Source organism: Aquarana catesbeiana, linkage group LG01, assembly GCF_042186555.1.
Source record: "Aquarana catesbeiana isolate 2022-GZ linkage group LG01, ASM4218655v1, whole genome shotgun sequence".
In the NCBI taxonomy this organism is placed as follows: domain Eukaryota; kingdom Metazoa; phylum Chordata; class Amphibia; order Anura; family Ranidae; genus Aquarana; species Aquarana catesbeiana.
The window spans coordinates 990,383,984-990,411,806 of record NC_133324.1 but is presented as its reverse complement, the minus strand read 5'-3'; the positions used below and the strand labels follow the sequence as shown (position 1 = coordinate 990,411,806).

Genomic DNA, 27,823 nt, shown 5'->3' with positions numbered 1-27,823 from the left:
CGCTCAGAGGCTGCGCGGTAGGATTAGGAAAGGGGAGGAGGAACTACATGTCCCGGCGTGCACTGCGCTCCACGTGACGTCATTCGTGTTGTGTTGGAACCCGGAAGTGAGAGAGAAAGGAGAGTCAGAGATCGGCGGAGAGAAGATCGGAGGAGAGGTGAGGAGAGACCGATCTACAGACTCCCCTCCCCCACACACCTCCCGACCGATCTACAGACTCCCCTCCCCCACACACCTACCGACCGATCTACAGACTCCCCTCCCCCACACACCTACCGACCGATCTACAGACTCCCCTCCCCCACACACCTACCGACCGATCTACAGACTCCCCTCCCCCACACACCTACCGACCGATCTACAGACCCCCTCCCCCACACACCTACCGACCGATCTACAGACTCCCCTCCCCCACACACCTACCGACCGATCTACAGACTCCCCTCCCCCACACACCTACCGACCGATCTACAGACTCCCCTCCCCCACACACCTACCGATCTACAGACCCCCTCCCCCACACACCTACCGATCTACCTACACACCCACATCCTGAGATCTACAATCCCCTCCCCCATCACTTCCAAATCATTGTATATCACTGGGGGCGTGTCCTCATCTATACCCTCAGCCCCGCCCACTCCTACAGCCCAGCCAATCACAGGGCCCGAGAGAGGAAACTTTATCAAGAGGGCAATACAGAGCCCCTCCCCCCTTCTGGGCCAACATCCCCCCTCCCCCTCCTGAGGCAACATCCCCCCTCCCCCTCCTGAGGCAACATCCCCCCTCCCCCCTTCTGGGCCAACATCCCCCCTCCCCCCTTCTGGGCCAACATCCCCCCTCCCCCTCCTGAGGCAACATCCCCCCTCCCCCTCCTGAGGCAACATCCCCCCTCCCCCCTTCTGGGCCAACATCCCCCCTCCCCCTCCTGAGGCAACATCCCCCCTCCCCCAATACTTACCTGAGCCCCATCTTGTGATGTCCGGGACTATCCCGGTTGTCAATCAAAGTCAGGTAGCCAATCAGGATAGAGAGGGGGCGGGGCTGAGACTTTCCAATCACTTTACCAACCTAGACAAGGCAAGGTCCCCGCCCCCACCCGGACAGTCCGGCACCAATATTCAGGAAGACCTTGGAACGTCCCCCACACTCCACCTGAGTGCTTCCGTCATATTCCACTTCTTCCAGTCTGTATACAGATATCAGATATTCCAACCAATCACAAAGCACAAAACAAGACGACACTTGTATCACTGCTAACATGGATTGTATATCTTTATTAGAGATCTCATACTAATATATACAGCAGGAGGACTGAGACCGAATTACTATGAGCTCGTTATCTAATCCTTTATACAGACGAGGAGACTGAGAGACGTGACCTTCTAGGACAGACTTCTGGTCACCGACCTTCACACCGTACATTATATATTATCATAACTACAACCACAGGACACCTTCATACAGTACGAATACAAACAGTGATCCCCTCCCCCTCCTCAGCCTCGTCATCAACAAACTATAGTAGGAGTAGACTGTCCGTCTCCTAGTCATCAACAAACTATAGTAGGAGTAGACTGTCCGTCTTCTAGTCATCAACAAACTATAGTAGGAGTAGACTGTCCGTCTTCTAGTCATCAACAAACTATAGTAGGAGTAGACTGTCCGTCTTCTAGTCATCAACAAACTATAGTAGGAGTAGACTGTCCGTCTTCTAGTCATCAACAAACTATAGTAGTAGACTGTCCGTCTTCTAGTCATCAACAAACTATAGTAGTAGACTGTCCGTCTTCTAGTCATCAACAAACTATAGTAGGAGTAGACTGTCCGTCTTCTAGTCATCAACAAACTATAGTAGGAGTAGACTGTCCGTCTCCTAGTCATCAACAAACTATAGTAGGAGTAGACTGTCCGTCTTCTAGTCATCAACAAACTATAGTAGGAGTAGACTGTCCGTCTTCTAGTCATCAACAAACTATAGTAGGAGTAGACTGTCCGTCTTCTAGTCATCAACAAACTATAGTAGGAGTAGACTGTCCGTCTTCTAGTCATCAACAAACTATAATAGAAGTAGACTGTCCGTCTTCTAGTCATCAAAAAACTATAGTAGGAGTAGACTGTCCGTCTTCTAGTCATCAACAAACTATAATAGGAGTAGACTGTCCGTCTTCTAGTCATCAACAAACTATAATAGGAGTAGACTGTCCGTCTTCTAGTCATCAACAAACTATAGTAGGAGTAGACTGTCCGTCTTCTAGTCATCAACAAACTATAGTAGGAGTAGACTGTCCGTCTCCTAGTCATCAACAAACTATAGTAGGAGTAGACTGTCCGTCTTCTAGTCATCAACAAACTATAGTAGGAGTAGACTGTCCGTCTTCTAGTCATCAACAAACTATAGTAGGAGTAGACTGTCCGTCTTCTAGTCATCAACAAACTATAGTAGGAGTAGACTGTCCGTCTTCTAGTCATCAACAAACTATAGTAGGAGTAGACTGTCCGTCTTCTAGTCATCAACAAACTATAATAGAAGTAGACTGTCCGTCTTCTAGTCATCAAAAAACTATAGTAGGAGTAGACTGTCCGTCTTCTAGTCATCAACAAACTATAATAGGAGTAGACTGTCCGTCTTCTAGTCATCAACAAACTATAGTAGGAGTAGACTGTCCGTCTTCTAGTCATCAACAAACTATAGTAGGAGTAGACTGTCCGTCTCCTAGTCATCAACAAACTATAGTAGGAGTAGACTGTCCGTCTTCTAGTCATCAACAAACTATAGTAGGAGTAGACTGTCCGTCTTCTAGTCATCAACAAACTATAGTAGGAGTAGACTGTCCGTCTTCTAGTCATCAACAAACTATAGTAGGAGTAGACTGTCCGTCTTCTAGTCATCAACAAACTATAGTAGGAGTAGACTGTCCGTCTTCTAGTCATCAACAAACTATAATAGCAACAAACTATAGTAGGAGTAGACTGTACGTCTTCTAGTCATCAACAAACTATAGTAGGAGTAGACTGTCCGTCTTCTAGTCATCAACAAACTATAGTAGGAGTAGACTGTCCGTCTTCTAGTCATCAACAAACTATAATAGAAGTAGACTGTCCGTCTTCTAGTCATCAACAAACTATAGTAGGAGTAGACTGTCCGTCCTCTAGTCATCAACAAACTATAGTAGGAGTAGACTGTCCATCTTCTAGTCATCAACAAACTATAATAGGAGTAGACTGTCCGTCTTCTAGTCATCAACAAACTATAATAGAAGTAGACTGTCCGTCTTCTAGTCATCAACAAACTATAGTAGGAGTAGACTGTCCGTCCTCTAGTCATCAACAAACTATAGTAGGAGTAGACTGTCCGTCTTCTAGTCATCAACAAACTATAGTAGAAGTAGACTGTCCGTCTCCTAGTCATCAACAAACTATAGGAGTAGACTGTCCGTCTTCTAGTCATCAACAAACTATATTAGGAGTAGACTGTCCGTCTCCTAGTCATCAACAAACTATAATAGGAGTAGACTGTCCGTCTCCTAGTCATCAACAAACTATAATAGCAACAAACTATAGTAGGAGTAGACTGTACGTCTTCTAGTCATCAACAAACTATATTAGGAGTAGACTGTCCGTCTTCTAGTCATCAACAAACTATATTAGGAGTAGACTGTCCGTCTCCTAGTCATCAACAAACTATAGTAGGAGTAGACTGTCCGTCTTCTAGTCATCAACAAACTATAATAGGAGTAGACTGTCCGTCTCCTAGTCATCAACAAACTATAATAGCAACAAACTATAGTAGGAGTAGACTGTACGTCTTCTAGTCATCAACAAACTATATTAGGAGTAGACTGTCCGTCTTCTAGTCATCAACAAACTATATTAGGAGTAGACTCTTCATCTCCTAGTCATTGACTATTCAACACACATCACCATAAACATCAACACACATCACCATAAACATCAACACACATCACCATAAACATCAACACACATTACCATAAACATCAACACACATTACCATAAACATCAACACAGGGTTAATTAGAACAAACAACAATGAGTTGAATACCCTTAGAACCTGTGGTAAGCCAGACTAAACTAATTTACATTAAACACATTATAGCTGACATCAGACAGGTGAGTGGAGTTGATGACATTAGCATCTCCTCACAGTATGAGCCCCAACAGTATGACTCAGTCACTATTGCTACTATGGCAAATACAGGGTCCCCAGAATCTGTGTGTCCTGGGGGACAAGGACCCCGAAGCCAAAGTAACAACACCTCAAGGGTACCCCAAATGCCAGGGCCCATAATCTGTAGGCAAGAGGCTCACATTCAGTCCCCTCCAAAAGCCTCTGTCCCGGGTGAGTCTGTCACAGACCCCAAATCTCATCGCCTTCTATCCTCCCTCTTCTTCTTCCTCCTCCCTCTTCTTCTTCTTCTTCCTCCTCCCTCTTCTTCTTCCTCCTCCTCCCCCTTCTTCTTCCTCCTCCCCCTTCTTCTTCCTCCTCCCCCTTCTTCCTCCTCCCCCTTCTTCTTCCTCCTCCCCCTTCTTCCTCCTCCCCCTTCTTCCTCCTCCCTCCTCCCTCTTCTTCCTCCTCCCTCTTCTCTTCTTCTTCCACCTCCCTCTTCTTCCTCCTCCCTCTTCTCTTCTTCTTCCGCCTCCCTCTTCTTCTTCTTCCTCCCTCTTCTTCCTCCTCCCTCCTCCCTCTTCTTCCTCCTCCCTCTTCTTCCTCCTCCTCTTCTCTTCTTCTTCCGCCTCCCTCTTCTTCTTCCTCCTCCCTCTTCTACCTCCTCCCTCTTCTTCCTCCTCCCTCTTCTTCCTCCTCCCTCCTCTTTTTCCTCCCTCCTCTTCTTCCTCCTCCCTCTTCTTCTTCCTCCTTCCTCCTCCCTCTTCTTCTTCCTCCTTCCTCCTCCCTCTTCTTCTTCTTATCCCTCCTTCCTCTTCTTCTTATCCCTCCTTCCTCTTCTTCTTCTCCCTCCTCCCTCTTCTTCTTCTCCCTCCTCCCTCTTTTTCTTCCTTCCTCTTCTCCTTCCCCCTCCCTCTTCTCCTTCCTCCTCCCTCTTCTCCTTCCTCCTCCCTCTTCTTCTCCTTCCTCCTCCTCTTCTTCTCCTTCCTCCTCCCTCTTCTCCTTCCTCCTCTCTCTTCTCCTTCCTCCTCTCTCTTCTCCTTCCTCCTCTCTCTTCTCCTTCCTCCTCTCTCTTCTCCTTCCTCCTCCCACTCCTCCCCCCTCCTCTCTCTTCTTCTTCCTCCCTCTTCTTCTTCCTCCCTCCTCCCTCTTCTTCTTCCTCCCTCTTCTTCTTCCTCCCTCCTCCCCCTTCCTCTTCCTCCTCCCTCTTCTTCCTCCTCCCTCCTCTTCCTCCTCCCTCCTCTTCCTCCTTCCTCTTCTTCCTCCTTCCTCTTCTTCTTCCTCCTTCCTCTTCTTCTTCCTCCTTCCTCTTCTTCTTCCTCCTCCCTCTTCTTCTTCCTCCTTCCTTCTTCCTTCTCCCTCCTCCCTCTTCTTCTTCTCCCTCCTCCCTCTTCTTCTTCTCCCTCCTCCCTCTTCTTCTTCTCCCTCCTCCCTCTTCTTCTTCTCCCTCCTCCCTCTTCTTCTTCTCCCTCCTCCCTCTTCTTCTTCTTCCTTCTTCCTCCCTCTTTTTCTTCCTTCCTCTTCTTCTTCCCCCTCCCTCTTCTCCTACCTCCTCTCTCTTCTCCTACCTCCTCTCTCTTCTCCTTCCTCCTCTCTCTTCTCCTTCCTCCTCTCTCTTCTTCCTCCTCCCACTCCTCCTCCCTCCTCTCTCTTCTTCCTCATCCCCCTTCTTCCTTCTCCCCCTTCTTCCTCCTCCCCCTTCTTCCTCCTCCCCCTTCTTCCTCCCCCTTCTTCTTCCTCCTCCCCCTTCCTCCTCCCTCTTCTTCTTCCTCCCTCCTCCCTCTTCTTCTTCCTCCCTCTTCTTCTTCCTCCCTCCTCCCTCTTCTTCTTCCTCCTCCCTCTTCTTCCTTCTTCCTCCTCACTCTTCTTCTTCCTCCTTCTTCTTCTTCTTCCTCCCTCTTCTTCTCCCTCCTCCCTCTTCTTCCTCCTCCTCCTCCTTCTTCTTCTTCTCCCTCCTCCCCTCTTCTTCTTCTCCCTCCTCCCCTCTTCTTCTTCTCCCTCCTCCCCTCTTCTTCTTCTCCCTCCTCCCCTCTTCTTCTTCTCCCTCCTCCCCTCTTCTTCCTCTCCCTCCTCCCCTCTTCTTCCTCTCCCTCCTCCCCTCTTCTTCTTCTCCCTCCTCCCCTCTTCTTCTTCTCCCTCCTCCCCTCTTCTTCTACTCCCTCCTCCCCTCTTCTTCTTCTCCCTCCTCCCCTCTTCTTCTTCTCCCTCCTCCCCTCTTCTTCTTCTCCCTCCTCCCCTCTTCTTCTTCTCCCTCCTCCCCTCTTCTTCTTCTCTCTCCTCCCCTCTTCTTGTTCTTCTCTCTCCTCCCCTCTTCTTCTTCTTCTCTCTCCTCCCCTCTTCTTCTTCTTCTCTCTCCTCCCCTCTTCTTCTTCTTCTCTCTCCTCCCCTCTTCTTCTTCTTCTCCCTCCTCCCCTCTTCTTCTTCTCCCTCCTCCCCTCTTCTTCTTCTCCCTCCTCCCCTCTTCTTCTTCTCCCTCCTCCCCTCTTCTTCTTCTCCCTCCTCCCCTCTTCTTCTTCTACCTCCCTCTTCTCCCTCCTCCCCTCTTCTTCTTCTCCCTCCTCCCCTCTTCTCCCTCCTCCCCTCTTCTCCCTCCTCCCCTCTTCTTCTTCTCCCTCCTCCCCTCTTCTTCTTCCTCTTCTTCTTCCTCCTTCCTCTTCTTCTTCCTCCTCCCTCTTCTTCTTCCTCCTCCTCGCTCTTCTTCCTCCTCCTCGCTCTTCTTCCTCCTCCTCGCTCTTCTTCTTCTCCCTCCTCGCTCTTCTTCTTCTCACTCCTCCCTATTCTCACTCCTCCCTATTCTCACTCCTCCCTATTCTCACTCCTCCCTCTTCTCACTCCTCCCTCTTCTTCTTCTCCCTCCTCCCCTCCACCCCTCTCTGCCAATCCCTCCACTGACCTCCATTTAGTGTCCTCCACCCCTCTCTACCAATCCCTCCACTGATCTCCATTCAGTGTCCTCCACCCCTCTCTGCCAATCCCTCCACTGATCTCCATTCAGTGTCCTCCACCCCTCTCTACCAATCCCTCCACTGGTCTCTATTCAGTGTCCTCCACCCCTCTCTACCAATCCCTCCACTGATCTCCATTCAGTGTCCTCCACCCCTCTCTGCCAATCCCTCCACTGATCTCCATTCAGTGTCCTCCACCCCTCTCTACCAATCCCTCCACTGGTCTCCATTCAGTGTCCTCCACCCCTCTCTGCCAATCCCTCCACTGGTCTCCATTCAGTGTCCTCCACCCCTCTCTACCAATCCCTCCACTGGTCTCCATTCAGTGTCTGCTACCCCTCTCCACCAATCCCTCCACTGATCTCCATTCAGTGTCCTCCACCCCTCTCCACCAATCCCTCCACTGATCTCCATTCAGTGTCCTCCACCCCTCTCCACCAATCCCTCCACTGATCTCCATTCAGTGTCCTCCACCCCTCTCCACCAATCCCTCCACTGGTCTCCATTCAGTGTCCTCCACCCCTCTCTACCAATCCCTCCACTGATCTCCATTCAGTGTCCTCCACCCCTCTCTACCAATCCCCCCACTGGTCTCCATTCAGTGTCCTCCACCCCTCTCTACCAATCCCTCCACTGATCTCCATTCAGTGTCCTCCACCCCTCTCTACCAATCCCCCCACTGATCTCCATTCAGTGTCCTCCACCCCTCTCTACCAATCCCTCCACTGGTCTCCATTCAGTGTCCTCCACCCCTCTCTACCAATCCCTCCACTGGCCTCCATTCAGTGTCCTCCACTCCTCTCTACCAATCCCTCCATTGGCTGCCACTCACCCAACAAATTAAATTCAGAATACTAACAATAAGTTACAAAGCCATCCACAACTCTGCCCCCAGCTACATCACTAACCTAGTCTCAAAATACCAACCTAATCGCCATCTCCGTTCCTCCCAAGATCTCCTGCTCTCTAGCTCCCTCATCACCTCCTCCCATATCCGCCTCCAGGACTTCTCCCGAGCCTCGCCCATCCTCTGGAATTCCCTACCCCAATCTGTCAGAATGTCTCCAAATTTATCCACTTTTAGGCGATCCCTGAAAACTTTCCTCTTCAGAGAAGCCTATCCTGCCTCCATCTAAGAACTGCACTATTTTCTCCATCAGCTCATCCCCCACAGCTATTACCCTTTTGTATCACTTGACCCTCCCCCCTCCTAGATTGTAAGCTCTGAGGATCAGGGCTCTCTGATTCCCCCTGTATTGTAATTGTAATGTCTGCCGCACTGCGTTAACTGTTGGCGCCATATAAATCCTGTATAATATAATAATAATAATCTCCTGTATAATAATAATATATAAATCCTGTATAATATAATAATATATAAATCCTGTATAATATAATAATATATAAATCCTGTATAATATAATAATATATAAATCCTGTATAATATAATAATATATAAATCCTGTATAATATAATAATATATAAATCCTGTATAATATAATAATAATATATAAATCCTGTATAATATAATAATATATAAATCCTGTATAATATAATAATATATAAATCCTGTATAATAATAATAATAATAATCAGTGAAGGCGAAAACGTATTTATTTACAAAGTTTTGTAACTGAAACCAAAAAAATTTTTTTTTATTCTTTTCTTTTTTTCTTTAGCAGAAAATAACCCCCCCCCCCCCCACACACACAGGTGCTCAAATACCACCAAAAGAAATCTCTATTTGTGTGAAGAAAATGATAAATATGTGATATGTGTACGGTGTTGTATGACTGAGTAATTGTCATTCAAAGTGTGACAGCGCTGAAAGATGAACATTGGTCTAGGCAGGAAGGGGGAGGGGAGTGCCCGGTATTGAAGGGGTTAATAATATCCTCTTCATTACATAACAGAACATCTTCCTCAATGCTTAGAGATCCCTCAAACACCAGGGCCCATAGTCATGTATCCGGGTCCTCCAGGGCCCACAGTCATGTATCCGGGTCCTCCAGGGCCCACAGTCATGTATCCGGGTCCTCCAGGGCCCACAGTCATGTATCCGGGTCCTCCAGGGCCATAGTCATGTATCCAGGTCCTCCAGGGCCCACAGTCATGTATCCGGGTCCTCCAGGGCCCACAGTCATGTATCCGGGTCCTCCAGGGCCCACAGTCATGTATCCGGGTCCTCCAGGGCCCACAGTCATGTGTCCGGGTCCTCCAGGGCCCACAGTCATGTATCCGGGTCCTCCAGGGCCCACAGTCATGTGTCCGGGTCCTCCAGGGCCCACAGTCATGTATCCGGGTCCTCCAGGGCCCACAGTCATGTGTCCGGGTCCTCCAGGGCCCACAGTCATGTGTCCGGGTCCTCCAGGGCCCACAGTCATGTATCCGGGTCCTCCAGGGCCCACAGTCATGTATCCAGGTCCTCCAGGGCCCACAGTCATGTATCCGGGTCCTCCAGGGCCCACAGTCATGTATCCGGGTCCTCCAGGGCCCACAGTCATGTATCCGGGTCCTCCAGGGCCCACAGTCATGTGTCCGGGTCCTCCAGGGCCCACAGTCATGTATCCGGGTCCTCCAGGGCCCACAGTCATGTGTCCGGGTCCTCCAGGGCCCACAGTCATGTATCCGGGTCCTCCAGGGCCCACAGTCATGTGTCCGGGTCCTCCAGGGCCCACAGTCATGTGTCCGGGTCCTCCAGGGCCCACAGTCATGTATCCGGGTCCTCCAGGGCCCACAGTCATGTATCCGGGTCCTCCAGGGCCCACAGTCATGTATCCGGGTCCTCCAGGGCCCACAGTCATGTATCCGGGTCCTCCAGGGCCCACAGTCATGTATCCGGGTCCTCCAGGGCCCACAGTCATGTATCCGGGTCCTCCAGGGCCCACAGTCATGTATCCGGGTCCTCCAGGGCCCACAGTCATGTATCCGGGTCCTCCAGGGCCCACAGTCATGTATCCGGGTCCTCCAGGGCCCACAGTCATGTATCCGGGTCCTCCAGGGCCCACAGTCATGTATCCGGGTCCTCCAGGGCCCATAGTCATGTATCCAGGGCCCATAGTCATGTATCCAGGTCCTCCAGGGTTCATAGTCATGTATCCAGGTCCTCCAGGGTTCATAGTCATGTATCCAGGTCCTCCAGGGCCCATAGTCATGTATCCGGGTCCTCCAGGGTTCATAGTCATGTATCCAGGTCCTCCAGGGTTCATAGTCATGTATCCAGGTCCTCCAGGGCCCACAGTCATGTATCCGGGTCCTCCAGGGCCCATAGTCCTGTATCCGGGTCCTCCAGGGTTCATAGTCATGTATCCAGGTCCTCCAGGGCCCATAGTCATGTATCCGGGTCCTCCAGGGTTCATAGTCATGTATCCAGGTCCTCCAGGGTTCATAGTCATGTATCCAGGTCCTCCAGGGTTCATAGTCATGTATCCGGGTCCTCCAGGGCCCATAGTCGTGTATCCGGGTCCTCCAGGGTTCATAGTCATGTATCCGGGTCCTCCAGGGCCCATAGTCATGTATCCGGGTCCTCCAGGGCCCATAGTCGTGTATCCGGGTCCTCCAGGGTTCATAGTCATGTATCCGGGTCCTCCAGGGTTCATAGTCATGTATCCAGGTCCTCCAGGGCCCATAGTCATGTATCCAGGTCCTCCAGGGCCCATAGTCATGTATCCGGGTCCTCCAGGGCCCATAGTCATGTTATCCGGTCCTCCAGGGCCCATAGTCGTGTATCCGGGTCCTCCAGGGCCCATAGTCATGTATCCGGGTCCTCCAGGGCCCATAGTCATGTATCCGGGTCCTCCAGGGCCCATAGTCATGTATCCGGGTCCTCCAGGGTTCATAGTCAGTAGGCAAGAGGCTGCAGTCCCCTTCAGAATCCTCTGTCCCAAGTAAGTTATCACATCCCCCCCCATCCAAAATAGACTAGCAGGTCCCAGACCTCTACCTGAGGGCAGTGTGAACCCACATAGATGGTCAACATGATCTGTCTGGGCTGCATAGAATAGTTGTCATGGGTAGGCGTGGGGCAGAGAATAGTTGTCGTGGGTAGATGTGGAGAAGAGAATAGTTGTCATGGGTAGGTGTGGGGAAGAGAATAGTTGTCATGGGTAGATGTGGGGCAGAGAATAGTTGTCATGGGTAGGCGTGGGGCAGAGAATAGTTGTCGTGGGTAGATGTGGAGAAGAGAATAGTTGTCATGGGTAGGTGTGGGGAAGAGAATAGTTGTCATGGGTAGATGTGGAGAAGAGAATAGTTGTCATGGGTAGGTGTGGGGCAGAGAATAGTTGTCATGGGTAGATGTGGAGAAGAGAATAGTTGTCATGGGTAGATGTGGAGAAGAGAATAGTTGTCATGGGTAGGTGTGGGGAAGAGAATAGTTGTCATGGGTAGGTGTGGGGCAGAGAATAGTTGTCATGGGTAGGTGTGGGGCAGAGAATAGTTGTCATGGGTAGATGTGGAGAAGAGAATAGTTGTCATGGGTAGATGTGGGGCAGAGAATAGTTGTCATGGGTAGATGTGGGGCAGAGAATAGTTGTCATGGGTAGATGTGGGGCAGAGAATAGTTGTCATGGGTAGGCGTGGGGCAGAGAATAGTTGTCATGGGTAGATGTGGAGAAGAGAATAGTTGTCATGGGTAGGTGTGGGGCATAGAATAGTTGTCATGGGTAGATGTGGGGCAGAGAATAGTTGTCATGGGTAGGTGTGGGGCAGAGAATAGTTGTCATGGGTAGGTGTGGGGCAGAGAATAGTTGTCATGGGTAGGCGTGGGGCAGAGAATAGTTGTCATGGGTAGATGTGGAGAAGAGAATAGTTGTCATGGGTAGGCGTGGGGCAGAGAATAGTTGTCATGGGTAGGTGGGGCAGAGAATAGTTGTCATGGGTAGATGTGGAGAAGAGAATAGTTGTCATGGGTAGGCGTGGGGCAGAGAATAGTTGTCATGGGTAGGTGTGGGGCAGAGAATAGTTGTCATGGGTAGGTGTGGAGAAGAGAATAGTTGTCATGGGTAGATGTGGAGAAGAGAATAGTTGTCATGGGTAGGTGGGGCAGAGAATAGTTGTCATGGGTAGGTGTGGAGAAGAGAATAGTTGTCATGGGTAGATGTGGAGAAGAGAATAGTTGTCATGGGTAGGCGTGGGGCAGAGAATAGTTGTCATTGGTAGGCGTGGGGCAGAGAATAGTTGTCATGGGTAGGTGTGGGGCAGAGAATAGTTGTCATGGGTAGATGTGGAGAAGAGAATAGTTGTCATGGGTAGGTGTAGGGCAGAGAATAGTTGTCATGGGTAGATGTGGAGAAGAGAATAGTTGTCATGGGTAGATGTGGGGCAGAGAATAGTTGTCATGGGTAGGCGTGGGGCAGAGAATAGTTGTCATGGGTAGGTGTGGGGCAGAGAATAGTTGTCATGGGTAGATGTGGAGAAGAGAATAGTTGTCATGGGTAGATGTGGGGCAGAGAATAGTTGTCATGGGTAGGCGTGGGGCAGAGAATAGTTGTCATGGGTAGATGTGGGGCAGAGAATAGTTGTCATGGGTAGGTGTGGGGAAGAGAATAGTTGTCATGGGTAGGTGTGGGGCATAGAATAGTTGTCATGGGTAGGTGTGGGGCAGAGAATAGTTGTCATGGGTAGGTGTGGGGCAGAGAATAGTTGTCATGGGTAGGTGTGGGGCAGAGAATAGTTGTCATGGGTAGGTGTGGGGCAGAGAATAGTTGTCATGGGTAGGTGTGGGGCAGAGAATAGTTGTCATGGGTAGGTGTGGGGCAGAGAATAGTTGTCATGGGTAGGTGTGGGGCAGAGAATAGTTGTCATGGGTAGATGTGGAGAAGAGAATAGTTGTCATGGGTAGGTGTAGGGCAGAGAATAGTTGTCATGGGTAGATGTGGAGAAGAGAATAGTTGTCATGGGTAGATGTGGAGAAGAGAATAGTTGTCATGGGTAGGCGTGGGGCAGAGAATAGTTGTCATGGGTAGGCGTGGGGCAGAGAATAGTTGTCATGGGTAGATGTGGGGCAGAGAATAGTTGTCATGGGTAGATGTGGGGCAGAGAATAGTTGTCATGGGTAGGCGTGGGGCAGAGAATAGTTGTCATGGGTAGATGTGGGGAAGAGAATAGTTGTCATGGGTAGGTGTGGGGCATAGAATAGTTGCCATGGGTAGGTGTGGGGCAGAGAATAGTTGTCATGGGTAGGTGTGGGGCAGAGAATAGTTGTCATGGGTAGGTGTGGGGCAGAGAATAGTTGTCATGGGTAGGTGTGGGGCAGAGAATAGTTGTCATGGGTAGGTGTGGGGCAGAGAATAGTTGTCATGGGTAGGTGTGGGGCAGAGAATAGTTGTCATGGGTAGGTGTGGGGCAGAGAATAGTTGTCATGGGTAGGTGTGGGGCAGGTCGTGGAATCTCTGCCTTGTTGCCAGTGCTTCAGCTGGGAGTTCAAGCTTCTCTGCATTGGCCTGTTGCTAAGGGCTGTCCACCCTGGCTCCCTGGAGCTCCAGAAGTGCTGAGGGTACTCGGCAGAGGTCAGCGGCGCTCTGCCCATGATACCAGCTCTTCTGCTGGAGGCTCACCAGGTTGTTCCACCTCAGAAGAAAAGTCTATTAAATCCCCTATCTCTGGTAGCAGGGGATAGAGGTTCACTGTCCCTGGATCCGCAGAACCAGTGAAAGTGCTGGGCAGAGGTTGGCACCAATCTGCCCCAATGCCAGTACTTCAGTTGAAAGTTCAGTAAATGTTACATTCTCTGATGAGAAGTCTAATAAATCCATACATTCTATGGCTGGGGAATGAGGATGGCTTCCTCTCCTCCCTGATCCTTGAACAGCAAATGGGAAGATGAGCCGGCTGCTCCATCTCCTGTACCTTTACTTGGCTGCTGGACAGGCACATTCCTCCATCCAAGATCATCCAATGCAGAAACAGGATCGTCAAGGTCAGTCAGCACTTGCTGCATCCACCATAAGACCTCCGTGTCCATAGCTGCGGGGGCAGGTTGGCAAAGCACACTATTACTCTGCCACATTGTCAACTCTTCAGCCAGGATTTCGGAGATGTCAACTGGTATTTCCTGATAGTCCCAGGCAAAGGGAGCCCAGCCCCGGCACTGAGCAGAGTCTAGCAGCCGTATATAGGCGATCTCCAGCTCCCATTCCTGATTGGCTAGAAACTCTATATCTTCCAGTGCCCAGGAATCTTCTGAAACATTCAGCATCCGTTCTCTGTATTCCGAGATTTCTTCCAAACGCCATTCCAAATCGCTCCCAAAGTCAGGGTCCTGTGACAGCCTCTCTAATAACAGCCCCAGGCCGCCGTAGCCAAAGCCTTCTGTTGGGATGTCATCCACGGCACACTTGGGTTACATACCAGCGGAGGTCTCTGTAGCTCTTGTCCAACCGCATCTCCACCTAGACCAGCCTGGTTAACTCAGCTTTCCGTTCCTTACCGTTCGTACTGCGACCAGTACCTTTCCTGGATGGAGGGGAGAACTTTTCTCTGGTGTCGCTATTCACGGGCTAGCTCTTCCTTCCAGAATTCCCAACGAATAGAATCGAACCATCCCAGCAGGACCTGCTTTGATACTGGTCCTCTATGCTGGATCTCTCGCAACCTCCTTCCAAATTCCTCTTCCATGGCGGGTGGTATCTGTACCTCTCCTCTCCTGGTATCTGTACCTCTCCTCTCCTGGTATCTGTACCTCTCCTCTCCTCTCCTGGTATCTGTACCTCTCCTCTCCTGGTATCTGTACCTCTCCTCTCCTCTCCTGGTATCTGTACCTCTCCTCTCCTCTCCTGGTATCTGTACCTCTCCTCTCCTCTCCTGGTATCTGTACCTCTCCTCTCCTGGTATCTGTACCTCTCCTCTCCTGGTATCTGTACCTCTCCTCTCCTCTCCTGGTATCTGTACCTCTCCTCTCCTGGTATCTGTACCTCTCCTCTCCTGGTATCTGTACCTCTCCTCTCCTGGTATCTGTACCTCTCCTCTCCTCTCCTCTCCTCTCCTCTCCTGGTATCTGTACCTCTCCTCTCCTCTCCTGGTATCTGTACCTCTCCTCTCCTCTCCTGGTATCTGTACCTCTCCTCTCCTCTCCTGGTATCTGTACCTCTCCTCTCCTGGTATCTGTACCTCTCCTCTCCTCTCCTGGTATCTGTACCTCTCCTCTCCTCTCCTCTCCTCTCCTGGTATCTGTACCTCTCCTCTCCTCTCTTCTCCTGCTATCTGTACTTCTCCTCTCCTCTCTTCTCCTGGTATCTCTACCTCTCTTCTCCTGGTATCTGTACCTCTCCTCTCCTGGTATCTGTACCTCTCCTCTCCTGGTATCTGTACCTCTCCTCTCATGCTTGGGTGCTTCCGTCAAGATACAGCTGTCTCCATTCTGGAACCAGGTTCCAAGTGTTCTAGCTAAATATTGCACCCAAAAACTAGACGATACTAGCTTAGGTGCAAACTGGAACTGTCTTTAGTGTAAATTTACATATATATACCACACAAGATCAGATAAGAGCCCAATCATTACAGCACAGAGGGCGCAGGCAAAGGGTTGCAGGCAGAGAGGGTGCAGGCAGAGAGGGAGCAGGCAAAGGGTTGCAGGCAGAGGGGGGGCAGGCAAAGGGTTGCAGGCAGAGAGGGCGCAGGCAAAGGGTTGCAGGCAGAGAGGGCGCAGGCAAAGGTTTGCAGGCAGAGAGGGCGCAGGCAGAGAGGGAGCAGGCAAAGGGTTGCAGGCAGAGGGGGGGCAGGCAAAGGGTTGCAGGCAGAGGGGGCGCAGGCAAAGGGTTGCAGGCAGAGAGGGCGCAGGCAAAGGTTTGCAGGCAGAGAGGGCGCAGGCAGAGAGGGAGCAGGCAAAGGGTTGCAGGCAGAGGGGGGGCAGGCAAAGGGTTGCAGGCAGAGAGGGCGCAGGCAAAGGGTTGCAGGCAGAGAGGGCACAGGCAAAGGGTTGCAGGCAGAGAGGGCACAGGCAAAGGGTTGCAGGCAGAGGGGGCGCAGGCAAAGGGTTGCAGGCAGAGAGGGCGCAGGCAAAGGGTTGCAGGCAGAGGGGGGGCAGGCAAAGGGTTGCAGGCAGAGGGGGCGCAGGCAAAGGGTTGCAGGCAGAGAGGGCACAGGCAAAGGGTTGCAGGCAGAGAGGGCACAGGCAAAGGGTTGCAGGCAGAGGGGGCGCAGGCAAAGGGTTGCAGGCAGAGAGGGCGCAGGCAAAGGGTTGCAGGCAGAGGGGGCGCAGGCAAAGGGTTGCAGGCAGAGAGGGCGCAGGCAAAGGGTTGCAGGCAGAGGGGGCGCAGGCAGAGAGGGCGCAGGCAAAGGGTTGCAGGCAGAGAGGGCGCAGGCAAAGGGTTGCAGGCAGAAGGACGATTGGTAATGGGTGGCAGAGGAAGATCCTGGAGGCTGCCCTCAGTCTGGGGTCCTCATAGCACATCTGGGGGGGGTGGGGGTTGGGTGCAGAAGATACCTGGATTGGGGAAACAGTTCCATTGTATTTATACTCGAGCGGGGACATGATCTCAGACTGGCACCCCACTCCCAGGAGATAGGGGGTGGGGGGATCTGTGTGTGCTGGGCCAGGTGTCGGCTGCATGACTCCACACATGAATGTGGTGTTGAGGGTTAGGGGACATGCAAGGAGCAAAGGAGGAAGCCGGGGTGCTGCAACACCCCCATTAGCCCCTCCCCCCAATATCTCCCCCTTACCTCCTCCCACAATCACCAGTCTTACCTCCCCCTCCTCACATTATCCCCACCCCCCACTATCAGCCCACCTTACCCCCCTCACCCAACAGGGTTATGATGAGGGGTGCTCTAGTCCTGAGCGTTGTCTTCTCTGTATTATGGAGGGGGTGGGGTGGGGCTTTGGTAGTCCATCTGTATCTGGAGATGAGGGGCGTGTCTCTAATCCTGATCCTTCTCATTCCAGATGTCTCTGCTGGCAGAATTCGGTGAGGTGGAGGATTCGGACCTCCTGGACTTCCTCCTGAGTGACGTGTTTCCAGTGATCCCGGAGGATTATGGGAAGGATTGGGCTGTGGGGGAAACGGAGGTGAGAGATCTGGTGATGAGTTCCTCTGTGGAGTTTCAACGCCTCCTATTGGTGGAAGTTTTGTGGTGACTGGCGTCCATCTTGTTTTTTAGGGATTCTGTGACTCGGCGGTGGAGGGATTCCTGACGGAGCTCCTGGGCAGCCCTCTGTGTGAGGATCCGGCCTCCCCTCCAGCCAGTGACAGCGGGATATCGGAGGGTCAGGCAGGTCTCCTGTCTCCAGAGAACTGGGAGTCGTCTCCACCGCACAGCCCCCGCATTGTACAGAGCGATCACAACTACTCCATGCTACAGGAGGACGGTGGAGACTTACAGAGTGTGCGATCCGAGACCTGCGAGGGAGATGTCTTCATAGACTTGGGTAAGACCTGGCCTCCGATCTCACTGGAGGAACCATCCATAGATAGGCCCGTATGGACTCCCATCTCACTGGAGGAACCATCCATAGATAGGCCCATATGGACTCTGATCTCACCGGAGGACCCATCTATAGATAGACCCATATAGACTCCGATCTCACCGAAGGAACCATCCATAGGTAGACCCATATGAATGCCTATCTCACCGGAGGAACCATCCATAAATAGACCCATATGGACTCCCATCTCACCGGAGGAACCATACATAGATAGACCCATATGGACTCCCATCTCACCGGAGGAACCATCCATAGATAGACCCATATGGACTCCCATCTCACCGGAGGAACCATCCATAGATAGACCCATATGGACTCCCATCTCACCGGAGGAACCATCCATAGATAGACCCATATGGACTCCCATCTCACCGGAGGAACCATCCATAGATAGACCCATATGGACTCCCATCTCACCAGAGGAACCATCCATAGGTAGATCCGTATGGTCTCCGATCTCACCGAAGGAACCATCCATAGGTAGATCCATATGGACTCCGATCTCACCGGAGGAACCATCCATAAATAGACACATATGGACTCCGATCTCACTGGAGGAACCATCTATAGATAGACCCATATAGACTCCGATCTCACCAAAGGAACCATCCATAGGTAGACCCATATGGACAACTCCCTATAGCCTTCATTTCCTCCTCCAGCTCTGGTCCTCCATGTTTCTCTCTCTGTAGAGTCCTCACCTGAACCTCTCCAGTCTTCCAGATCTGCTCCCCCATGTTCCTTCACTGATGAGAGTCAGTCTCGTGTTTCAGGATTAGGAACCAGTTTTATTGTCCCTCAACTACCAATAAGATTCTAACCAATCTCAGAATTGACATCTGGAATCTCAATTCTGGATTGTGATTGGTGGTTGAGGGACAATGGGGGCAGTACGGACAGTCCTGACTTCTGACTCTCTCTGGTAATGTGTTATGGAAGATTGAACTCCTCTTCTTCCTGTAGATGTATGTGTGGAGCCATGTGATTCGGACATCCTGGATCCCATCTCACTGTGTATGGAGGAAGAGGAGGATGAGGATGACTCTGTCTACTTCCAGACCTCGGTATGTACACTCGTAGGGCTGGGTGCAGCAAGGGTGTGGCACAGTGCGGGGTGAGCGAAGGGCGTAGTGCAGGGTGCGACAAGGGCATAGGGCGTGGTGAGGGAAAGGTGAAGGGTGGGGTGGGGGAAGGTTGTCCTGTAGATTCTTCACTGACTATTTCTGGTTTTCAGTCACTTCAACTGTCTGAGGAAGAGACCCGCCTACTGAAGAAGGAAGGAATCGTCTTACCCCAGCACCTCCCCCTCACCAAGGTCTGACCAGATCCAGCTTCTCCACCTATGAGAGTCTTCTCCTCCCCCTCTCCACCTATGAGAGTCTTCTCCTCCCCCTCTCCACCTATCAGAGTCTTCTCCTCCCCCTCTCCACCTATCAGAGTCTTCTCCTCCCCCTCTCCACCTATCAGAGTCTTCTCCTCCCCCTCTCCACCTATGAGAGCCTTCTCCTCCCCCTCTCCACCTATCAGAGTCTTCTCCTCCCCCTCTCCACCTATCAGAGTCTTCTCCTCCCCATCTCCACCTATCAGAGTCTTCTCCTTCTCCTCACACCTGATGACTTCATTTCCATTATCTCCTGCCTGGCCCCCAGCACCATGAGAAGTGTTCCTGGCACACTGAGCATCTCCAGAACTGGTCCAAACCTTTTATTTAGCCATCACATCATAATTCCAGAAGCAACCAGCCACACGGGACCCTTTATCAGTGTTACCTGTGACGTGACATTCCTGATGAAGGGTCCTGTGCGGCATGGAAATGTGGCTTCTGAAATTATGATGTGATGGCTGAATGAACTTTGGACCTGTTCTGGAGATGCTCGGTGTGCCAGGGACATACATCTCACTTTGAAGCCCTTCCATTTCCAGCCGGTGATCACTGCAACACCGACATCCCACCATCCTTCACCTGTCACCCGATGAGGATACAGGGAAGTAACGTAATTCTCTATGATTACAGACAGAGGAACGCGCCCTGAAACGTGTCCGCAGGAAGATCCGGAACAAGCGATCCGCACAGGAGAGCCGCAAGAAGAAGAAGGAATACGTGGACGGCCTGGAGAACCGGTGAGTGTTCTATATACTGTCTGTAGTCTGCATGGTGACCGGACTGACTGTCTCTATGGTAACCTTATACACAGCTCATACGTGTCTACATGGGGGGTTGGAGTGTAAGCCATTATATAATCCTCTATTCTGCCCCCTATAGGGTGACGGAGTGTACAGCTCATAATCAGGTTCTTCAGAAGAAGGTTCAGCAGCTGCAGAAACAGAACATGTGAGTCCATTACCCCAAATTCTTCTCTCTATCTATCTATCTATCGATCTAATATATATATATATAATGTAGAGATGGTGTAATCATCCCATGTACTGGCAGTAGTGATGTCACTGTGTACATATCATTGGCTCTGATCACATGACATCACACAGCCAGCAATGTTCTCTCTGATGGGTCACATGACCTCTGTAGGGTGTAATAACGGGCGTATGTCTGATATGAAGCTTCTGTTTTTAGGTCCTTACTACAGCAACTGAGAAACCTGCAGGCACTTGTGAGTCAAACCGGCGCCAAAACCACCGCTGCCAGCACCTGCGTCATGGTGAGTGTGTGTAAACCTCTGTACCTGTGTGTGAGTGTCACCTGTGTCATAGTGTGTGTCTGCCATGTGTCCGCTCCACTCATATCTGTGTCTCCCGGCAGGTCTTGGCTCTCTCCTTCTGCCTCATCCTCTTCCCCAGTCTCTATCCATTTGGGACGAACATTGGACACCAGAGCCATCGTGGAGGTAAGTGTTTTGCTATGTGTTCCCGGGCCATTGAGATGTAGATGGCGGCCAGGACACCTCCTCCATTGAGGTGTAGACAATGGCCAGGACACCTACTCCAATGAGGTGTAGACGGTGGCCAGGACACCTCCTCCTCCATTGAGGTGCAGACGGTGGCCAGGACACCTCCCCCTCCTCCTCCATTTGGGTGTGGAAGGTGGCCAGGACACCTCCTTCTCCATTGAGGTGTAGACGGTGGCCAGGACACCTCCTTCTCCATTGAGGTGTAGATGGTGGCCAGGACACCTCCTTCTCCATTGAGGTGTAGATGGTGGCCAGGACACCTCCTTCTCCATTGAGGTGTAGATGGTGGCCAGGACACCTCCTCCTCCTCCACTGAGGTGTAGACGGTGGCCAGGACACCTCCCCCTCCTCCTCCATTTGGGTGTAGATGGTGGCCAGGACACCTCCCCCTCCTCCTCCATTTGGGTGTAGAAGGTGGCCAGGACACCTCCTCCTTCTCCTCCTCCATTGAGGTGTAGATGGTGGCCAGGACACCTCCTCCTCATCCATTGAGGTGTAGATGGTGGCCAGGACACCTCCTGATCCTCTTTTTGGGTGTAGACGATGGCCAGGACACCTCCTCCATTGAGGTTTAGATGGTGGCCAGGACACGCCCTCCTCCTCCATTGAGGTGTAGATGGTGGCCAGGACATACCCTCATCCTCCATTGAGGTGTAGACGGTGGCCAGGACACCACCTCCTCCTCCTCCATTGAGGTGTAGATGGTGGCCAGGACATACCCTCATCCTCCATTGAGGTGTAGACGGTGGCCAGGACACCACCTCCTCCTCCTCCATTGAGGTGTAGATGGTGGCCAGGACATACCCTCATCCTCCATTGAGGTGTAGACGGTGGCCAGGACACCACCTCCTCCTCCTCCATTGAGGTGTAGACGGTGGCCAGGACACCACCTCCTCCTCCATTGAGGTGTAGACGGTGGCCAGGACACCACCTCCTCGTCCTTCTCCATTGAGATGTAGACGGTGGCCAGGACACCTCCTCCATTGAGGTGTAGACGGTGGCCAGGACACCTCCTCCATTGAGGTGTAGACGGTGGCCAGGACACCTCCTCCATTGAGGTGTAGACGGTGGCCAGGACACCTCCTCCATTGAGGTGTAGACAGTGGCCAGGACACCTCCTCCATTGAAGTGTAGACGGTGGCCAGGACACCTCCTCCATTGAGGTGTAGACGGTGGCCAGGACACCTCCTCCATTGAGGTGTAGACGGTGGCCAGGACACCTCCTCCATTGAGGTGTAGACAGTGGCCAGGACACCTCCTCCTCCATTGAGGTGTAGACGGTGGCCAGGACACCTCCTCCACTGAGGTGTAGACGGTGGCCAGGACACCTCCTCCACTGAGGTGTAGACGGTGGCCAGGACACCTCCTCCACTGAGGTGTAGACGGTGGCCAGGACACCTCCTCCACTGAGGTGTAGACGGTGGCCAGGACACCTCCTCCACTGAGGTGTAGACGGTGGCCAGGACACCTCCTCCACTGAGGTGTAGACGGTGGCCAGGACACCTCCTCCACTGAGGTGTAGACGGTGGCCAGGACACCTCCTCCACTGAGGTGTAGACGGTGGCCAGGACACCTCCTCCACTGAGGTGTAGACGGTGGCCAGGACACCTCCTCCACTGAGGTGTAGACGGTGGCCAGGACACCTCCTCCACTGAGGTGTAGACGGTGGCCAGGACACCTCCTCCACTGAGGTGTAGACGGTGGCCAGGACACCTCCTCCATTGAGGTGTAGACGGTGGCCAGGACACCTCCTCCATTGAGGTGTAGACGGCCAGGACACCTCCTCCATTGAGGTGTAGACGGTGGCCAGGACACCTCCTCCATTGAGGTGTAGACGGTGGCCAGGACACCTCCTCCATTGAGGTGTAGACGGTGGCCAGGACACCTCCTCCATTGAGGTGTAGACGGTGGCCAGGACACCTCCTCCTCATCCATTGAGGTGTAGATGGTGGCCAGGACACCTCCTCCTCCTCTATTTGGGTGTAGACGGTGGCCAGGACACCTCCTCCATTGAGGTTTAGATGGTGGTCAGGACATACCCTCATCCTCCATTGAGGTGTAGATGGTGGCCAGGGCACGTCCTCCTCCTCATCCTCCATTGAGGTGTAGATGGTGGCCAGGACAGGCCCTCCTCCTTCTCCATTAAAGTCTATGGAGTCTAATCCAGCGTCTCTGTGATCTGAATATTGGAGAGCTCCAAGCTCTCGCCTGGACTGATTTCTGGCCTCTCCGATACCCAGCTTCCACTATGCTTAAAGTGCCAAAATGTGCACTAAAAACCACGCCAAAATGCATGCTAAAAAGAGATCCAGCAGTGGGTTACCATAGAGCTGGCCATAAACCAGATGGTCCCTGGCCATCTCTATAATCCTGGGAGGCCGGAAGTGACTTCATGGCGTCACTTCCTGTTAGGACAGATGTAAACACCGCCATTTTTTTCCCCTAGAAAGTGGAGATCAATGAGGAGAGATGTGAGGTATTATTGACCTCATATCTCTCCATAAAGAGGACCTGTCATCCTTATTTCTATTACAAGGGATGTCTCCATTTCTTAGTGAATATAAAAAATTAAAGCGACAGCTTAAAAAAAAAAAGGTGTAAAAAAATTAAATATATAAAAAAAATAAAAAATGTTAAAGCTTCCCCGTCCCCTCGTGCTCGCACGCAGAAAGGAACACGTAGTAAACAGTGGTGGCACCACACTAGCACTAGACCTCCTCGGTAACTCTAAACTGATAACCTGTAAAAATTTTAAAGCGTCGCCTATAGATACTTTTACGTATCATATTTTGGCGCCTTTCCACAGGCGTGTGCAATTTTAAAGTGTGAGATGTTTGGTATCTATTTACTCGGCATAACATCATCTTTTTTCGGTGTAGACGGTGGCCAGGACACCTCCCCCTCCTCCTCCATTTGGGTGTAGAAGGTGGCCAGGACACCTCCTCCATTGAGGTGTAGACGGTGGCCAGGACACCTCCTTCTCCATTGAGGTGTAGATGGTGGCCAGGACACCACCTCCTCCTCCACTGAGGTGTAGACGGTCGCCAGGACACCACCTCCTCCTCCATTGAGATGTAGATGGTGGCCAGGACACCTCCTCCTTCTCCATTGAGGTGTAGACGGTGGCCAGGACACCTCCTCCTCCATTGAGGTGTAGATGGTGGCCAGGACACCTCCTCCTCCTCCACTGAGGTGTAGACGGTGGCCAGGACACCACCTCCTCCTCCATTGAGATGTAGACGGTGGCCAGGACACCTCCTCCATTGAGGTGTAGACGGTGGCCAGGACACCTCCTCCTCCTCCATTGAGGTGTAGACGGTGGCCAGGACACCTCCTCCATTGAGGTGCAGACATCATCTTTTTTAGTTTACCAAAAAATTGGGTATTTTTTTTTTTTGCATTAAAATTCATTAAAGTCTATTTTTTTCTCGAATTATTTGAAAGATTACTACGCAAATACAGTGTGACATAAAAAAATTGCAACAACTGCCATTTTATTCTTTAGGGTCTCTGCTTTAAAAAAGATATATACTGTATAATGTTTGGGGGTTCTAAGTAATTTTCTAGAAAAAAAAAATGAAGATTTTAACATGTAGGAGAGAAGTGTCAGAATTGGCCCGGTAGGGAAGTGGTTAAACTCAGCTGCAATGTTATCTCACCATGTATTGCGAGATCGCAGGCAGCCCCTCCCCTTCTGCAAAGATCTCAGCCGTTCTCACAGGATAAATATGTCCTCTCCTTCTTTTTCTGAGAACCGAAGTTCCCAACTTCATACACAGGAAGTCAGCAGAGATGATTTTTCTCTGAGAACGGAATTGAGAAAAAATGTAGACCTTTGCCCATGTTTGTAGGACATCCATGGGGTTCTCGGGAACCTTTGCCCATGTTTGTAGGTTATCCATGGGGTTCTCGGGAACCTTTGCCCATATTTGTAGGACATCCATGGGGTTCTCAGGAACCTTTGCCCATGTTTGTAGGACATCCATGGGGTTCTCGGGAACCTTTGCCCATGTTTGTAGGACATCCATGAGGTTCTCGGGAACCTTTGCCCTTGTTTGTAGGACATCCATGGGGTTCTCGGGAACCTTTGCCCTTGTTTGTAGGACATCCATGGGGTTCTCAGGAACCTTTGCCCATGTTTGTAGGACATCCATGGGGTTCTCGGGAACCTTTGCCCATGTTTGTAGGACATCCATGGGGTTCTCGGGAACCTTTGCCCATGTTTGTAGGACATCCATGGGGTTCTCCGGAACCGAAACGATACCGGAAATGACAGTTTTTTAAAAAAAAATTATATTTTTAAATACAATTGTATTATATTCAACTTTTTAATTAATATCATAAATTTAAATTAATATGAATTTAATGTTGGCCATTATTGGCACCTTTAGTGCAAGAAAGGTCAAGAAAAATTCAGTCTGCAGCCTCTCACCATCTCTTGTATCATGTCCTCAGCCTCTCACCATCTCTTGTATCATGTCCCCAGTCTCTGACCATCTCTTGTATCATGTCCACAGTCTCTGACCATCTCTTGTATCATGTCCTCAGCCTCTCACCATCTCATGTATCATGTCCTCAGTCTCTGATCATCTCTTGTATCATGTCCTCAGCCTCTCACCATCTCATGTATCATGTCCTCAGCCTCTCACCATCTCTTGTATCATGTCCTCAGTCTCTGATCATTTCTTGTATCATGTCCTCAGCCTCTCACCATCTCTTGTATCATGTCCTCAGTCTCTGACCATCTCTTGTATCAAGTCCTCATGCTCTAATCATCTCTCGTATCGTCCCCAGTCTCTAACCATCCCTTGTATCATGTCCCCAGTCTCTGATCATCTCTTGTATCATGGCCTCCGCCTCTCATCATCTCTTGTATCATGTCCTCAGTCTCTGACCATCTCTTGTATCATGTCCTCCGCCTCTCACCATCTCATGTATCATGTCCTCAGCCTCTCACCATCTCTTGTATCATGTTCTCAGCCTCTCACCATCTCTTGTATCATGTCCTCAGCCTCTCACCATCTCATGTATCATGTTCTCAGCCTCTCACCATCTCTTGTATCATGTCCTCAGCCTCTCACCATCTCATGTATCATGTCCTCAGTCTCTGACCATCTCTTGTATCATGTCCTCAGTCTCTGACCATCTCTTGTATCATGTCCTCAGCCTCTCACCATCTCTTGTATCATGTTCTCAGCCTCTCACCATCTCTTGTATCATGTCCTCAGCCTCTCACCATCTCATGTATCATGTTCTCAGTCTCTGACCATCTCTTGTATCATGTCCTCAGCCTCTCACCATCTCATGTATCATGTCCTCAGTCTCTGACCATCTCTTGTATCATGTTCTCAGCCTCTCACCATCTCTTGTATCATGTCCTCAGCCTCTCACCATCTCATGTATCATGTTCTCAGCCTCTCACCATCTCTTGCATCATATCCTCAGTCTCTGACCATCTCTTGTATCATGTCCTCAGTCTCTGACCATCTCTTGGATCATGTCCTCAGCCTCTCACCATCTCTTGTATCATGTCTGCAATCTCTTACTTAAATACACTGCTAATAGTATTAGCAAAATTTCAGTTTGGTGCACCTCTAGCAGACATGATACAGGAGATGGTCAGAGGCTGCAGACATGTTACAAGAGATCAATGCAGCTTCACCAGTACCTGTCCAATGCAGCCTACCAGTCAGATGCAGCAGCCTGCCTGTGCCCATCATGTACAGCCTACCAGTGCCCATGAAATACAGCCTGCCAGTGTCCGATAGCGCAATGTCACGCTGTGTCAGAGCTGGATTTGAATCGCCGTGCAGCCACTATAACGATGTCGATATACGATATGACGGGAACCCGGCGGGACGGCCCCGCCTCTTTTTCAGCTTCATTATCGGCACTTTTTTTCTTTCGGCCGCCTGCCGAAAACCCAATTTCCGGCCGATATGTTTCAGCGCACCACTAGTTCTCGGGAACCTTTGTCCATGTTTGTAGGACATACATGGGGTTCTCGGGAACCCTTGTCCATGTTTGTAGGGCATCCATCGGGTTCTTGGGAACCTTTGCCCATGTTTGTAGGACATCCATGGGGGTCTCGGGAACCTTTGTCCATGTTTGTAGGACATCCATGGGGTTCTAGGGAACCTTTGTCCATGTTTGTAGGACATCCATGGGGTTCTCGGGAACCTTTGTCCATGTTTGTAGGACATCCATGGGGTTCTAGGGAACCTTTGTCCATGTTTGGAGGACATCCATGGGGTTCTCGGGAACCTTCGTCCATGTTTGTAGGACATCCATGGGGTTCTCGGGAACCTTTGTCCATGTTTGTAGGACATCCATGGGGTTCTCGGCACCTCCCAGTCACATTGATGGTTTTGTCTTCTTCACATTTTTGGTATTGTTTTGTTTTTCAGTTGTTTCTCGTCAGCTGCGAAACCTCCACTCCGATCTCCCCATTGTCGGTCCACCTGGTTCGGATGAAGCTGTGGAGACGCTTGCCGAAGTTGTTTTGGAGAAAAGCCCAGTGGGGCCACCCCAGGATGACTCTCTGCTGGACCTCTCACGTCAGGAGCTCCACCTGGACCCCTCCCTGCAGGGAGCTCAGAATGACACCCCCGAGGTTCAAGATGTTGGAACCGCAGAATCCAAACCTTCCATTAACAGTAATTCCTCCTCCGACCTCCCCAAACAGACACAGCCAGTGGAAGGACAGCCCGACCCCCGACCTGGCGGAGAATTGTCTGGTCCGTCAGAAATGCTGCACGTCATGCCGGACAAATCCAACTGGCTGGATAAAACTCGAAGCGTCATCATCACCCCGCACCATTCAGATGAAATGTAATGGCTGCGTGCCTTGTGTATATAGACTGCATTTCCCATTATTATGGAGCTGGGCCAGCAATCCCACACCCCCATAGGGTGAAAAGAGACACTTGGGAGGACTGTGTGCTTCTTGGGGTGTATAGAGAGATATACAAGTCCTACATTATTCAGAAATTTCCCATTTATTACGGAGCTGGGTCAAGGGGGCCTGGGGTCCCTCAGCACTGATGAAGGTGATAGAGAGGCACTTAGGAGGACTGTGTGCTTCTCGGGTTGTAAATATAGATACAAATGTCCTGTATTGTTCAGATTCCTCAATATTATGGAGCTGGGTCGGGGTCCCTCAGCACTAGACTGGGTAATAGAAGGCACTTAGGAGGACTCTGTGATTCTCGGGGTGTATATATAAGTCCTTTATCATTATTCAGAGATTTCCAATTATTATGGAGCTGGGCCAGGGGTCCCTCAGGGGTAACAAGAGGCACTTAGCAGGTCCATGTTATTCTCTGGGTGTATAGAGATATATGAGCTGCACTGAGACTTTATGTAGATATTTACGTATGTTCTGTCATGTCTGAATTGAATAAACTTTACTGGAACTGTC

General features: G+C 50.9%; 1 protein-coding gene across 1 annotated transcript; it reads left to right on the top strand.

Annotated features, from left to right (window-relative positions):
* On the top strand, window positions 1-27,823 carry CREB3 (cAMP responsive element binding protein 3). The gene is made up of 10 exons (XM_073612149.1): window positions 1-157; window positions 16,958-17,080; window positions 17,173-17,440; window positions 18,461-18,561; window positions 18,732-18,812; window positions 19,512-19,618; window positions 19,761-19,829; window positions 20,070-20,154; window positions 20,256-20,340; window positions 26,811-27,823. The coding sequence occupies exons 2-10, from the start codon at window positions 16,958-16,960 to the stop codon at window positions 27,236-27,238; spliced, it is 1,347 nt and encodes a 448-aa protein (XP_073468250.1). The 5' UTR covers window positions 1-157; the 3' UTR covers window positions 27,239-27,823.

Coding starts and splice junctions, on each gene's coding strand:
- CREB3 (XM_073612149.1), top strand. CDS start 16,958: ATGTCTCTGCTGGCAGAATTCGGTGAGGTGGAGGATTCGGACCTCCTG. Junction 17,441..18,460: donor AGATGTCTTCATAGACTTGG/GTAAGACCTGGC, acceptor TTCTTCCTGTAG/ATGTATGTGTGGAGCCATGT. Junction 19,830..20,069: donor CAGCTGCAGAAACAGAACAT/GTGAGTCCATTA, acceptor TTCTGTTTTTAG/GTCCTTACTACAGCAACTGA.